Genomic DNA, 16614 nt, shown 5'->3' on the forward strand with positions numbered 1-16614 from the left:
TAATAAACGTGTAAAAATCCAAACGTAAAGAATAAAAAGAAACGGAGGAAGTAATTATTATGATTACTTGGTTAAATTTTTTGGACCCCCATCTCAAAAATCCTGGATCCGCCCCTAAACTACTGAGCGAGTGACTGAAGTTAAAACATAAAAAGTAGAGCACGATTAATTGCGTTAAAAGATTTTATAATCGATTCTATGTAGCATGTCATAACAAAAGAGCAGATATATGTTTCTCACTTTTCCTAATTTTTCACTTTTCTCTCATGTTTCTCATACATCGTAATCAATTGAACGTCTTAATAAAAGAGCAAATATATGTCTCTCTTTTTACTTATTTTTTTTCACTTTTCGCTCATGTTTCTCATACTCCATAATCAATTGAACATCTTAACAAAAAAGCAAACATATATTTCTCTCTCTCTTTTCTTAATTTTTTTTTTTTAACTTTTCGCTCATGTTTCTCATACTCCGTAATCAATTAAACATTATTCATATGACAAAATTAATATCGATGTCCTATATAAAATCTGCATCCTGTATCGTCTTACTTGTCACAATATTTTCATTATTTTGCATAAAATAATAGTTTATGTTGATTCAATCCAAATAGTGATGGAATAATAAACCAATAATCTAGTTGGCGAAAAATCCACACACAATCTTTTACGACCCAATTTCTTCATGTTAGTTTTAACTCAACCATCCAAGTGATATTTGTCACTTATCAATGAATCAAATTACTATAAGTTAGGCTAAAGATGCTATGTGACAAATTAAATGATTTAGGGGATATTTTTCAAGTGAAGTACGTCTTAACTCAATTTGTTTTAGCTAAATGCAAAGGCCAACAAGAGAGTATGATTCATACAAAAACGAAATTCCGGCATTCATATTTCATTGAGAACAAACCTTACAAGAGGAAGAGTGAAAGACTACTGCAAAGAGGATAACATCGTGGTTGCATGAACACCATCATCACAACTCATACTACTCCGTACAAACTATCAAACGACACGGGATATATTACAAGGTGCGCGCGCAATCCCTATATTTCACATGGACGGCCTAAGCCCGGAGGTAACTCAGAGAAGTAAAAGTCCATACACCAAATATTTACATATACCACAAGCAAGCTGCAAGTCCAGTTTACAAGTGATTTATAAGTATATGACACATGGACGAAGGCTGGGTTTGGTGAAGCCTCAACGACAGTACGTGTTAGCAAAGCCTTTAAACTAGGGTGGAAACTGGAGAGAGATTAGTCGAGCCTCGATCAGTTGTTTCCAACTTTCAGATATCAGACATCAGACATCTTAAGGAGGAGGAGAGCTTCGGCAGGTGCAGTCCTCATTCGCTGCCTTTTCATTCGCGTCTGACGTTGATCTCCTCCGAAACCTGAATGCTCCTGATCTGCTTCCTAACAACCAATCAGTATAATCATTTTATTAGTCTACTGGTTATCAACATATGTTCTGTAGAAATCAAAACTAATGCTACTATTGCTAAAAATAGCAGCCTATGATACAATTAAGTAGATCCAGTCTTGCTTACAAGACTATCAAGAGGCCAGAGTGCTATATTTATATAATCATCCAATCCAATTCAGGTCAGGTCGATAGATTGACACAGATCAACAATCACACGTTGTACATACAAGGTTGCCCACTTGCCCAATTTATGATTGTACTCCTGTATGCTAATATTATACCAAGTATATGTTCGGGTTATTATAAGCATCCGGGGGTTTACCCTTATAATTCTCCATTACTTTCAACGAGTGACCTGCAAAACTGGCTGTAAATACCCGAGTTACCAGTTCCGTAGATCTTTCATCTTAATTATTAAGGGTTGTGAATTCGTAATCTTAGACATAATCATCGCACAAGAATAAGAAAAGAAAAAAAAAAGATCAACACTACGTCGTGCGCCACTACTATTGCTAGTTAGTGAGTACATACCTAAATTAAGTTAATTAATCATAAATCTACATCATAGTGTAGGATGACCGAACATTAAAGTAATTAATTAATTTGTTTTCTAAATAAGACTAATGCCGTAATAGAAAGGATCTTAACATGAAAGTAACATCCTACCTAACTCACTAATCACCATCTACCCCATTTCAATCAGAATACTTCAACCTTATATATGAAGAACATTTTCAATCAATTACTGAAAATAAGCCAGTACAATAAAAGCCAACTAAAGGAAGATATTTCTATGGATAATATGATAATCGACCCTACCAAAAATATTAACAAAATTATCAACAAAAAGAAAATTAACCCTTTCACGTTGAGTCATAATCAGCCTCGAGGATCTATTATCCGATAGATCAGAGGTTTAAATTCCTCGTCCGATCGACCGTTACGGGGCTCATTTTGACCAAAAATAAATAAAGTACTTGCGGCCCGCCAATTAATATCTAATATCAAATGTCTAAACTACCCTTCCCAGAAGTTTCCAGATCACAACCTCAGTCACACTAGTCAGTAGTCACTCCTCCAACTTCACTGGAAAAAATATACGTGCAAAGGGTATTTTTGTCAAATAGCAAAAACACGAACACTCAAAGGTAGGAAAGAGAGAAAAGACTAACCGGAAAACGGCGATGACGGCGGCGTAGATCCGGCAGGACTCGCCGGAGCTGATCCAGAATTCTGATTGTATCCAGGTGGTTTCACTATCATTATTCTTCTCGAAACTTTGACTTCCTCCTGATTTTCCGCCCCCGATATCGCATCTCCACTGTAGGATCTCTCTCCCTCCATTTCTGCTCCAACAAAATAGGAAAAATAAGAGGCGACAAAATCAATAATATCCTCTCCAATCGATTTATTAGTTCGGAAATTAAGTTAAACGATTTAGTCATTGATCAGTTGATTATGTTTTAGTTTAGCGGAAATTAATTTGAAATAAATACGACTATCTATCGTACCCTTAGAAGGGGTAGAAGAGCGAGTGATTAAAGTATCGAATTTGCGGAGACGTCCAAGGTCGGAATCCGGCTGAGGTCCGGCAATAGTATCATCCCAAAGCTTCTCCAAAAGACCCATAACTAACTAACTAACCAACCGGCGTTTTCTTTAAAAGAGAAAAGAAACGTTAGATTAACAGGCGGCGAAACGTGGATGCGAAACGGTAGTGAGTTCGTTACTGAAGAAGAAATGTGAAGCGGGAGAAGTGGTGTATTTAATGAGGGAATGAGAAGATTGTGGCCGTTGATTTAAAAAGATGGTGACGTAAGAAAGGGTGAGGAACAGATAAGGTTTTAGAGGGAGAGAAAGTGGGGTCCGCAAACGTGGCGACGTGGAGAGGGATTGGTGAGGTGATCACGTGAGTTAGGGCCGGGTTGTTGTAATTAAATGACTACTTTGCCCTTTGATTTGTTTGGGTTGAGTAGATTAAGCGTTGATTTTGTGGATAATTACATGGGTTTGCCACTGTCAGAAGTTCACATTTTTCTGTTTGTTTTACTGACTTTAATTAAACGGGGTACCCACAAGACACAAGTTCCACAACGTTACACCGTACTCCCCTATCTAGACTTCTAGAGTGTTACTTCAGACAAATGGATCGGATTTGGGTCGGGTTCAACATTTCAAGTTGAAACGGATTTATTTGGCTATCGAATCGGATCGATTCAAGTTGACAAATTAATAGTTCAGTTCGGTTCAGTTACGAGTTGGTTGACACAGGTTCGTATCGGGTCGGGTTCATGTCGTTTCGGGTTATATCGGGTCGCGGTATAATCGGGTCGGTCATATTGGGTTGGATTTTAAACGAGTTTATTCGGGTTGTATCGGATCGGATTCACATCGGGTTGGGTTATAGTCGGGTCAGATAGGGCGGACTATAGTCGGGTCGGTTCGGGTTGGAACACGTTGAGATGTAACCGGATTTAGCCGGGTTGTAACAGGTTCAGGATTATATCGGTCGGGACCATATCGGGTCGGGATCCTATCGGATCAGGTTCATGTCGGGTCAGGTGAATTCAGATATAAATCTAATCTAATATATATATAAAGGAGGCATATTTGCCGAATTATTAGAGCGCCACGTATGATTAGTATTGATTTCGGCCAATGAAAAATAAGATTTCTAATTTATTTTTGAATTAAAAAAACGAGTGCCACGTAAATAATTATTTAGATGTCATGTGGATATTAATTGTCACGTAGATATTGATATTTATAAAGTATATGTTACAAAAAGATAAATATAAAATATATATTAACAAATGTTATCTTAAAGATATATAAAAATATATAAAAAATATAATCAGCTACTATTTCCCTCAAAAAAAAAAAAACAAATGTTATCTTAAAGATATATAAAAATATAATCAGCTACTATTTCTAAGTTTGGTAAATACGGAGTATATAAAACAAAATATTTGTTTATTATAATACATTTAAGTTTATTTACATGATAGATGTCACATGAGTAACTTCACTTATTAGGGATTGTTTTCTTGATAACTTTGTGTTGATTACATTCATATTTTGATAGTTTTTTAATTTTAAAATAGTTCGTAGTTAGCTTAAGTTTGACTTTTACTCCGTAATTCATAAGGCAGTAACCGTAAGCTGTATTTATGCAAATCTACATATAGCTAATACCAGTAGTAAGATACAGCCTTAATTTCTACTCCTTTATTACTTTTTGTTATATAACTATGTACTACTCCTATTAGATAAAGATGTCTATAATGTTGGAATCTCATGTAAATTAGATAAATTGAAAATTCTAATCAAATAATGATTTCAAGTTACATATTATACTAATGCACTATAACTCTTCAGGTTAGGAATTGAAAGTTCGAATCATATTCAAATTTATAATTGATTAAGTCCTATAAATTGATCGTATTGTTCAATTCATAACTCATACACAATCACATCTTTCACTCTTAAGTTTGGTTATCAATAACTACTTCTTTAATCCATGATTTAAATTTCCAGTAGGAACGATTGAAAAATAAAATCCAGATTTTACTTTTCAAACTAGGATTAGTATTGATTTCGGCCAATGAAAAATAAGACTCCTCATTTATTTTTGAATTAAAAAAATCACGTGGATAATTAATTAGATGTCATGTGAATATTAGTTGCCACGTAAAATATTGATAACATAGGAAATTCAATGGTTTCGACCAATGAAAAATAAGATTTCGACATTATTTTCTAATTAACAAAGTCAAATGCCACGTAGATATTTTTATTAATTAATTATTAATATTACGCATATAAAATTTCATCAAAAATCAAACACTCTAATAATTAAAAATAAATATATAATGAAATTCAATCCAAAATCAAAGCCTGATCTAATCTAATAGATAAAATATGGCACTCGGCATATATAGGAGTTTTATTTTAACTTAACAATTTAATAGAACCCGTGCATCGCACGGGCTAAAATCTAGTTATAAATAATATCGTGTTATTACTAAAATCACAATTTTCAATACGTTTATATTATAATACTCAATATAAATTTCTTAATTAGGAGACAAGGCAGTAACTCAATTTTGAAAGCGTTAAAAATTTAAGACCAGTAAAGTTAGTGAGTATATAGTATATGACTTAATTTTATCATAAATAACGACAAACTAATGACTAATTCTTCGTATTCATGACACATTTATTGACGAATTAATAACTAATAACGCAGTAATTAATAATGTTGAACTAACACGTAATGGATTTGTAAAGTTTGTAAATACAAGTTTGTCATATATTCGTATTGTTTTAAACAGCAACGAGACTAGCTAACTTGTTGAACAACGGATCGAGACAAGCAAGTTCAATTGTTAATTAATTAAGTCGATTCAGTTAAAACAATATAGTTTTTTTATTAGTTTGTTGGTTATAACTTATAATAAGATTATAACGTATTGAATTAGATCAATTTAGTTTGGTAATCGATTAATCACTTGAACATGAGCCAATAAAGGAGTGCAAAACTAATAAAATAATACAAATTCATAAGTTCTACGTAGTAATATTGTCAAAATTAACGAATATAACATCTATATTTGATTACTCTAATAAGCTAATAACTGATTTATCGATGATCATAACCAGTTTAAACCAAAACCCTACAAAACTATAACCATATAAAGATATAAATCTATAACGACATAATTGTGTAATTATATAAATATATAACTTCGTGAGATTATTAGTTTACAACTATCTAATTCTATATAACTTAATTTACTAGATTATAGATCGGTTTACATCTATCTAATTTTACAAGACTATAACTATACAGTAATATAAATCTATTGGAAATATATACGATAAAGAACAATATGCTAAATAAGTTTAGATGATAACATGTTTAGTTACTTACTCGGTTGATAAACAACTGTTCAAATACTCGATTTAACAACACACATGGAATTATATATTTAGTTTATAAAGGTTCAAAAACTTCAACTTACGAGTTAAATAAGCTTGAATTGAAATAGAAAAAATTTCGCCATTATTTAAAAATCAGTATTATGATTAAGAATTAGTTAACTGAACACGAATCAAACAAATTATATATATCAATAAGACAATCCAAGAGTAAGATATACACATACAACTTTTAATTCCGCGTTAGTTATTAACTTATTATAGATTTATAGTTTATTGTTCTTGGATGTAAACTATTAGCCTAATTATTAATTTATTATCTTTCTTATCTTGACTTTAATACATTAAAACAATTTTGTACATAGTACAACTTTTAATTTAGATAAAATAAAACGTGTTAAGGTTGTAAATAGTTTAGGAGGACGGGTTAAAAACGGTTTGGATTAAACAGGTTATAAACGAGTTACGGGATGTAAACAGGTTACGAGTTGCAAATAGTTCGGGTTGAAACAGTTTGAAACTTCGGATAATAAATGGTACAGGTTGAAACGGTTTGAGTTGAAATAGTTCGGGTAATAAACGGTCCGTGTTGAAACAGTTCGGGTTGTAAACGGTCCGGGTCGAAACAATTCGGGTTGCAAATGGTCCGGGTTGAAACAATTCGGGTGGTAAACGGTCCAGATTAAACAGGTTTTTTCTGAGTTGAAATGGTTCGGATTGAAACAAACCGGGTCATTAACGGTTTCCGATTCCATTCGGTTTGGATAGAAACGGTTCGGGTTGCCGGCTTGCCGCATGATGGTTTATTATCGGGTTTCGGGTCTTAATCGGGTTAATATTTTTGAGACAGTTTGGGTTGAACATCATCGGATCGGATCGGGTTCCGGGTTCCATCTCACTGGTTATTAACGGTTCGGGTTATTAACGATCGGATTAACCCAACGGGTTCAACGATTCAGGTTGAGAATTGTCAGCTCTACGCCTCTACCCCTATCCTTTTTTGTTGACTCTTTATTTTTATTTTTTTTATGTTCTTTTGAGATTGCACCATACCTTTAAATAGTATGTTTTTCCACTTGCTCTCTCTCTACCTCTCTTTTTATGAGACCACTTTGATATCTCATGTGCATTATTTATATCCAATTCTTAATAAAGTGAATTTTATTCCATGAAGCAATAAGAAAAGGGACGGAAGAAGTATATAATATATGTTTCTATCCTTATTCAAATGAGCCAACTTTATTACGCAGTAATTCATAAACACAATTTGTTAAGTGAATTTATTTGCCTGCAAAATGTGTTGTATTAACGATCGGAACAAAATTTTACTAGGAGATAGAGGTGACAAGGTCCTTTTTACGTTTATAAAGTACGTAGGTGGGTAAGTGGCAAGAACCTATGACAGAGTACTACATAAGAAAATAGGACAATATTTAAGATAGGGATTAGAAAACTAATAGAGACAATAAAAGGTCTTGCGCGCACAAGGTGTACAATAAATTTATTGTACACCAAGATAACTTTTATGCAGTTTTTCGTAACTTTAACCTATTTTCCTGTAACTTTTATATTATAAAATTAAAAAGTTGATAGATAAACATTTTAAAGGGTTAAATGATTAATTTATACATTATTAGTGATTTTGAAGAAATAATTTTTTATTCAAATGAAAAAATTTATCATTAAAAAATAGATAACTTTTACATATATAAATGTAACTTTAAAGCATTTTAAGTCAACTTTTACTTCGATGTACAATATTTATTGTACACCCATTGTAAATAAGAATTTGTGTAGAGACAAGGGGAGTACGAGTAAACTGATATGCAGGTCCCTAAACTTTGCCAAAAGGAGCAGTTTAGTCCCTCAAGTTTCAAAAGGAGCAGTTTAGTCCCTCAAAATGGATGGAATAAGCTACTTTTGTTAACACCGTTTCATTTTCCGTTAAAGTCAATAAAATAATAATAAAAATGCTTTATAGAAAGAAAAAAAAACTAATTTACACGTGTATAAATTAATGGAAACAACTGATTTTGATTATTTTTTAGCCTTTTCAATTTACTTAACCTTTTTACATGATTTTTTCATCATTTACACTGTTATTTAGAGAGAGAACGTAAGTTAAAGAGAGAGAGACAAAATTTCAGGGGGAAAATCTAAGAAAAACAATGAGAAATTGACGAAAATGGCGTTATTCTAGCCTTCTAGGGATTCATTGCACCTCAATTTCTAGATTTTTTAACTATTTATTGGATTGATTGAAAATTATACGAGGCTCAGGAGTTTTCTGATTGAATTTTCCATGGAAATGCCTGCTAGAATATCAAACTGCACACTTTTTAAGTCAAGTCGACAATGGCTTCGAAGTTTTCCGGTGTTGGAGGAGGAGAGAGAAGCTTGTTTCCACCGTCGATCGGGTTGCAGAGGCAGAGCAGTGGGAGTAGTTTTGGGGAGAGTTCGTTATCGGATCATTACGTGCCGCCGATCTCTTTGCCGGCGAGCGATCTCGACGGTTTCAGCTACATGCAGGAGGAGAGAGATTCGAGGAAGAGGGTAGCGATTGACGGTGGCGGCGGCGGTGGAGGATCTTCGGCGTCAAAGAGTTGGGGGCAGCATACCGTTATTGTGCAACAACTTCTCTGCGTTTTACACACACAATTTGGAGGATTGGAGCCCAGAAAAAAGGGTTTTGAAGTGGATATTAATAAGAATTTAATTGAAAGACTTTCATATGGTTGAGCAGAGTACTAGTAGTCGTAAGCTCGTTAGATTTCATGTATGAGTTGCTGACTTGCTGATTAAACATGAGATTGAAGATGATGATGGAGTTTATGGCCGGGTTTGATCTTGGGTGAATTTACGGGAAATGTAAGTTAATCGGGATGCACATAAGGTGTTTGATGAAATGTCTGTGAGAAATGTTATTTCTTGGACTTGTACTCTTGCTCGGTATGATAATTTGTGGGATCTGATTAATGCATGGTGGGAGTTTGATGTAATGCCGAAGAGAAATCAGAGTTGAATGCTTTATTTACTGGTTGTTTAAGCTCGTAGAATGAGTCATTGGGTGATTGTGTTCTTCGTTATTTTAGTTTTGACGGAGGACGATAAGCTGACCTCAATAGACAAATTATGAACATAATACACTTAGGGGATCCATTTTCCAGGTAATTATGCCATTGCAATTGTGCTTTGTTTTTTAGGAAGTGTTAAAATAATTTTTGGAAGGCAATAGGATCCTTTTTCTTTTAAAGGAAGTGTTAATAATTTTTGTATAAATGGCCTTGTTAAATACTCTGTTTTTTAGATCTACAACAGCTGGTTTTATAAATTGCCTTTATTTTTTAAATGGTTATAGGTAAAAGTAACTATTATTTTGTCCTTTTCTGCATTTTATATTAATTTGCCTTTATTTTTAATTCATTTAACAGACGTTAGTAACAGAATCCAAAAAGCAGCTTATTCCATCCATTTTGAGGGACTAAACTGCTCCTTTTGAAACTTGAGGGACTAAACTGCCCATTTTGTCAAAGTTTAGGGACCTTCATAACAGTTTACTCAGGGGAGTACTATCATAAGGAGACCGAATCAAGAAAATAAGGAGACCGAATCAAGAAAATAAGTTGGAATCAGTTACTCCGTAATCCCTCCGTTCCTAAATACGTGTCCACTTTGGACATGTACACGGTAATTAATAAAATTGAATGGTGTGTAAGAGGTAATGATTGTGAATGTTTTTTTTTTTGGGAAAGGAAAAAGTAGATAATTGTTTATTGATAAAGTATAAATAAAAGTGGAGGTGGTGATTGAAAAGTGGGAAAAGTGTAGAATGTGTAAGAAAAGGTAATAATGATGTATGGAAAAGTGGGAAAAGTGTATAGAAAAGTGGGAAAGGTGTATGTCCAAAAATGGAAAGTGGACACATAAAAGGGAACGCCATAAATGAGAACCGGACACGTATTTAGGAACGGAGGGAGTAATAAGTACTACAAAAGGTTACCCTACTACGGTATTTGTGACTCATATATATATAATAACATCGTACTACATATAATTGTACAATTATTTTTCGGATTTTTCATGAAATACCTCCGAGTTTTAGCGCAATTCACCAAATGCCCCTCGACTTTTAGAAATTCACCAAATGCAACTCACAAATGGTTTAATACCCAAAATACGCTTACTAATGACGCGCCGTTAGTCCTCCGTTAGCCTAATTTTCAAATTTACCAACTACCCCTATTTTAATACTTATTTCACCAAATACCCCTATTTTGAAACTTAATTCACCAAATATCCATAACTTAAAATTAACCATTTGATGTTCAACGGCTAGTTTTTGTGTTTGAAATTAGTCATCGATTGTTTGCTTATAAATACCCCTTTTCTGACTGTTTATTGTAGTTTTCTTATTAATTTTATGTTAATTTCATATCATTTTTGTCATGAGTTTTCTTTCAAAATCATCATCCACACACATAAATCCACATATGTAAGAGTCCCAAACAAATTATATTATTGTTGGAGGAAATTTTCCATCCGAAGGTCCGATACAACACTCAATAAGTTTCAATTATGTATCCAATAAGTTCAGGCCTCATCCAGTAAAGACAACGCACCATAGGTGAGCAAAAGGCCAAAAAAAAAAAAAACCTTTTCATGAAATCTTATGTGAGTGAAGCTAAAGTAATTCAATTTTAAAGCTAACACTTTAATTTTCTTAATGTCCGAATGTGAAGAGACTAAGAAATCAAGTTCAATAACGCATACATCTTTATCACAACCTCGATTTCAAACTTGGATTCATGATGTGAAAATCTTGAGTTTGGAGGTAAATCTTTGTCCCAAGATTCATGTTTTTTCATTGGTACATGAGTTTTGGAATATACCTTAGTTTAATTTCTTTTTCTTGTTCCCTCAAATACAAAAATAGACATTTGTCCATAAAATCTATTTCACCATGTCAATAGAACCTAGTTCAAAAGAAAAGTCGGAAAACCTTAATTTCTGCCTCGACTGTAAGGTTTAGAGAAAGTTAGGAGAAGTAAGAAAGGTGTTTCGAGGCAGTAGAGACAGGAGACAAAAAGGGAGTTAACGTTAAATAGGTGGCATGGAAGCGATAGGAGTTGAGGTAGCTGGAACATATGCGTTAGAATAAAATCAATAAGAGCTTTGTTTTTAATATGTTTGCACATGTTAAAGATATTGCCCATATTGACAAAGGAATGCCTTCCGATTGCATGGAAAATATTACTTGGTCACATAGAGAATAAGGTACAAAAATAGTAGCTATTTTCTTGAAGAGTTGCGGCGTTTTGAGGTGTTTTTAGGAGTATTTTTTGTTTTAGTGTTGTATCGGAGCTTCAGAGTGAGTGTTGTATCAGAGATTCGGATGGCAAATTTTCTCCCACAATAACAAATTTTGTTTGGGACTCTTACATATATGGACTCATTGGGTGTGGATGATGATTTTGAAGGAAAACTCATGACAAAAATGATATGAAGTTAATAAAACAATAGAAAAACTACAATAAATAGGTAGAAAAGGGGAATTTATAAGCAAACAATAAGCAAAAACTAATTTTTAAATAGAAAAACTAGTCGTTGAGCATCAAAATGGGTAATTTTAAGTTATGGGTATTTGGTGAATTAAGTTTCAGAATAGGAGTATTTGGTGAAATAAGTATTAAAATAGAGGTATATGGTGAATTTGAAAATTAGGTTAACGGAGGACTAACGGCGCGCCATTAGTAAGGGTATTTTTAGTATTAAGTCATTTGTGAGGGGCATTTGGTGAACTTCTGAAAGTCAATGGCATTTGGTGAATTACGCCAAAATTCGGGGGTATTTCATGAAAAATCTTTACAAATTTTCCTTTCTTTTTTAGGGGTGTTTTATAGCATGTTTTCCACTTGCTTTCTCTATTTTTTCCCTTACGGGCTAACTTTATTACAGAGTAACCCATATGCACAGTTTCTTAAGTGAATTTGTTCGTCTGCAAAATGTGTTTATTAAGGCTTTATTTAGTTGGGAGGAATTGGAAGGAAAAAAAAAGAACAAAAAGGTAAAATAAGGTTTCTTGTATTTGGTACAAATAATTATATGGGAAGTGGAAGGAAAGGAAGGGAATTGGAAGGAAAGTTCCTTTATAAAATTTTCACTTTCCTTTCCTTTCCTCCCAAAATTGGAGGAATTTGGAAGGAAAGAGAAAATTAAAAGCTGTTATTTAGATTTACTTTCTCTTCCCTTCACTTCTTTCCCTTAAACTAAACACAGGAAAATAAAATCTATTTCCCTTCCCTTATTTTCCTTTCTTTTCCCTTCCTTTCTTTTCTCTTCCTTTCCTTTACTAATAATGAACCAAATAGGGCCTAAGGCTCGAAACAAATTTTACAAGGAGACAAGGGTAACATTGTACCCTTGTCTTTTTGACGTTTATGAAGTGTGTAAGTGGTTAAATAGTGAGAACCTATTACTATTTAAGAAAGCTATAGTTTTTAGCCCGTACGACGCACGAAATACGTATTTTTTTTGCAATTATATAAAATGTCCGCTCTATCTTCCCCTAAAAAAAATCAGAGTTGAAAGACGTTGATAAAAAGTTGAAGGTGATTAAGGGAGAGTTATGAATACAAAGAGTTTTTTAATTAAAATTTAAGAAGAGGCAATTAATATCTTTATATTTTGAAAAACAAAATGAAAATTAATATAGTTTTTAAAAGCTGGCAAGTGACATATGATTTTTTCTGTTTTAAAATATTAGTATAGACGGACAATTTTCATTGTAAGGACTAAACTAAAATATGGGGCAAATAAATAGAAACAAAGGGATTATTATCATAGAGAGGCCGACAAGTATTAACCTAACTTATGCAAAAAAAAAAAATGGGCTGAATGGGTCATACGAATATTGTGGCATAATTAAGTACTCCGTATCTGACAAGTTAATTATTCCTCCGTAATTGACTTTTTTAGCAGCCATTGTTCTACAATGGGGACTTACCTCGATCTTCCATCTCGGTAATTGCACATTTTGCATTATTGTCGTGTCGTGTGTTCTAATATTCGTAAGTTATGTTCAGCATGAGCAAAGACGACAATAATCATATGACTATTCTAATTTCTTACAGGTTGCTCCGATTGTGCGATTTGTTTGGATAGTTTTGGCCACCACCACCAAATCATGAGTCATGACGATAATGATGGTGATAATCATGTTGATAGGAGGGTTTCTGTTTTGTGACAATTTAATGTGGACGTACATAAGTTCCATACGTATTGTATCAAGTTTGTATGCAAAACCTAAAATGACTTGTCATATATATATATCTGTGTGGATGTCAATTAACTTAGTTGGTAAAGTCTTAAGAATGTGGTACTTAATTAGACAAAGTCTTGATCAAACTCAAATTCATGCCTCTACCATGAATATATTTTAGATGCGCAATAATCTGTAGCCCATTATAATATCATACGAGTACATATATTTGAACTTAAACTATAAGTTGACAACCTATCTAAGACACCCGGTTCTATGAGCGTTGATCAAGTTCGTAACCACGGATTCAATATATATGGAAGATTGGAAGCCGCCGTAGCACTAGGATCCGATCCATCTTGCAACTCAAATGATAGTAATAAAATAGTAATATCGTAGTCGTATGACGTACTCCTTCAAATTTTAATCTCTTTAAAAGTTAGGGAGTACCTAAGTGGCCATTAACAACTTGTATAGATCAATGATGGAGTAGGGATTTTAAAGTTGGGGATTTAGAGGTACCGTCAATTAGCAAAATTATAGAGTAAAGCAAAGAAAATTTGGCAAGAATAACAAGTTTTTGTAACTTTTTTTTATATTTATGTTGTTGGTGCCATGATCTAATGGCGGTTCTGTTCTGTTCTACTTATTTTGACTTTATTTCAGACAGAGTAAATTCAGATAAGTTAAGTTAAGATAAGTTCAGTAAAGTTCAGTTAAGTCCCTTTTATTTTCTACTTATTATGATTTCTTTCAGACAAAATATGTTTGGTTAAATTTAGTTAAGTTTAGATAAGTTCGATTAAGTTTAGTTAAATTCATATCCGTTCAAATAATATTAGTTCAGACAAATATGTCGGATAGAACGGAGTCGTAATTTCGACACTGCATAGGATAGTGGATACTAGTAGTGTAGTACTCAGTAGAAGTTAAAAAAACAACACCTATGCCCCATGGGCAAAGCTTTATGATCAAAGAAATATGATTAGTTGAATCCACTTTAATAAGTCATTATCATGCATCCACTTGTTTGTTGACGTTGTTGTTCCCTTAGCACGTTCATTCTATGATAAGATATCAATATATATAATTGAGCCCTACTAATAACTAATCAAATCTAATCGACATTACTGTCCATGTCGTAACAGGGGGGCGAACAAGAGGAATTTGAAATATATGAAAGACTACAAAATTAAAGAAGATTTTGAGATGGTAAAAGAGAGTAAAATATCAATTATATATACTTACATTTATACGTGTCTTAAATATCTTAATCTTACGAAATCCTTCCCATGTTAATTAAAATGTACTTTAAAAGGACAAGAATATGATCAAGTATACATTTATACGTGTCCCTAAACAAATATCATAATCTTACAAGTATACCCATATTTTAGATTCTCCTAGACCTAGTTAGCTGGCCTGTAAAATGACTAGATTCATAAACACAAAAACATAGGAAAATAAAAGGAGAAGAGAAAGGCCCAAATGGGACAGACGCGAACAAAACTGTTCGTGAACAGTTCGGAATCGTTTCGATAAAAGTTCGGCTCGAGCTCGATTCGTTTGTAAATGAACAAAACTTGAATTTAAATTATTTAATAAGGTCCCGTTCGTTATCGTTTTTTGTTTACAGTTTTCGGTTTTTTACAAAACTAAAAACCAAAATATCGAAAACCACAAAAAGTAGTTTTTGGTTTTTTGTTGTTAGTTTTCAAAATCAATATGATTACTATAAGTATGACTACTTTTTAGTTAATGATTCAATCAAAATCACATGACTTTTAGTACCAAAAAAACCAAAAACTGCAAACTGGCAGTTATACCGAACGAGCCCAAATGAACAAAACTCAAACTCAATGGTGTTTGGCTCGAAAGATCGCTAGCTCGTTAATTTAAGATGATCATGCATATTTATGAGATTTTTATATATCGTTTAATACCATTGTCCAAACTATTAATTAAATGAAAAATAAGGGATAATATTTTACGAAACTTGTCCAAGAAAAATACTAAAATATTACTATACATTAGTCAAAGTAAATAACATAAGAGAATATATTTTCAAAATAAATATTCTAACACATACACATTCCACACTCTTCTCTCTTTCTATCAGCTCTCCGACTCTCTCAAGAAACACTTATCAGATTTCAGTAGTACAATCGGCGTTTGCGCCTCTTGTCTCCGTGAACGCTTGTTTGTTGTTGTTGAATCGCAATCTCAATCCAAATCGGTTCCTGATAATTCTAAACCTATCCCAATCAGCTTCATAATCATCGCTTTTATCAGCAGCAACATCCTCAACCTCCGTCGCCGCCTTTGATCTCTCCTCGGTCTGTTTCGTCGTATATCAACAGTAATCACCACATATCTCTCAATCTCTCATCCCTGTTTGTTGACATTAATTGGGTTCTCTCTATTGTGTCATTTTCAAGTGTGAATTTGTGGTTTATTGTGTAATGTTGTTATCTTGAATTCCAGTTGTATCAATTTCTTTTCTTGTGTGTTGGAAATTTAATGGGGATATTTGATTGTCTTCCTTCCGATGAGCCTATGTGCAAAAGGGTATGCTTAAATTTACAGCTAGAATGTGAAGTGTGATGGGGTTTTATTGTGGAGATGGACTGGTGTTGGTGATAAAAATTAAAGAGAAATGAATTCACAATTCAATAAGAATTGAAGTAAAAACATAGGAGGCAGGGAGAGTGTGACGGGTAATAATGGTTGAAGAAATTTACGGTTTTACTGCTCATCTTATAGTAAGATTTAAGTTTTTTAATTGTAAAAAGTATTTATATTTTAATTGTTCTTCCCTTTTTTATCTTTGACTTTTTGCTATATATTAAATTTCTGGCGTCATTTATGCCGTGATTCAAGGGTATTTAAATTAAATGGATTCAATCTGTAACGAAGAAAAAAAAAAGAATAGAGAATCAAATCCCCATTTGATCGTAATCATCACCAGAATATTTTAAAGATCGA

The 16614-nt window shown here is 33.1% G+C and overlaps 1 protein-coding gene across 2 annotated transcripts; it reads right to left on the reverse strand.

Moving 5' to 3' along the window:
• Positions 1-864: 864 nt before the first annotated feature.
• LOC110798818 (dormancy-associated protein homolog 3) lies at positions 865-3169 on the reverse strand. Of its 2 annotated transcripts, none has more exons than XM_022004018.2 (3): positions 2942-3169; positions 2603-2776; positions 865-1413 (listed from the first exon to the last, which is right to left on the reverse strand). In XM_022004018.2, the coding sequence occupies exons 1-3, from the start codon at positions 3057-3059 to the stop codon at positions 1301-1303; spliced, it is 405 nt and encodes a 134-aa protein (XP_021859710.2). In that variant the 5' UTR covers positions 3060-3169; the 3' UTR covers positions 865-1300. The 2 variants fall into 2 exon arrangements, with proteins under 2 accessions (XP_021859710.2, XP_021859711.2); XM_022004019.2 differs by having other exon boundaries at positions 865-1420; positions 2942-3167.
• Between the last annotated feature and the right edge of the window lie 13445 nt (positions 3170-16614).

This window comes from Spinacia oleracea, chromosome 4 (genome assembly GCF_020520425.1).
Source record: "Spinacia oleracea cultivar Varoflay chromosome 4, BTI_SOV_V1, whole genome shotgun sequence".
Classification (NCBI taxonomy): Eukaryota; Viridiplantae; Streptophyta; class Magnoliopsida; order Caryophyllales; family Amaranthaceae; genus Spinacia; species Spinacia oleracea.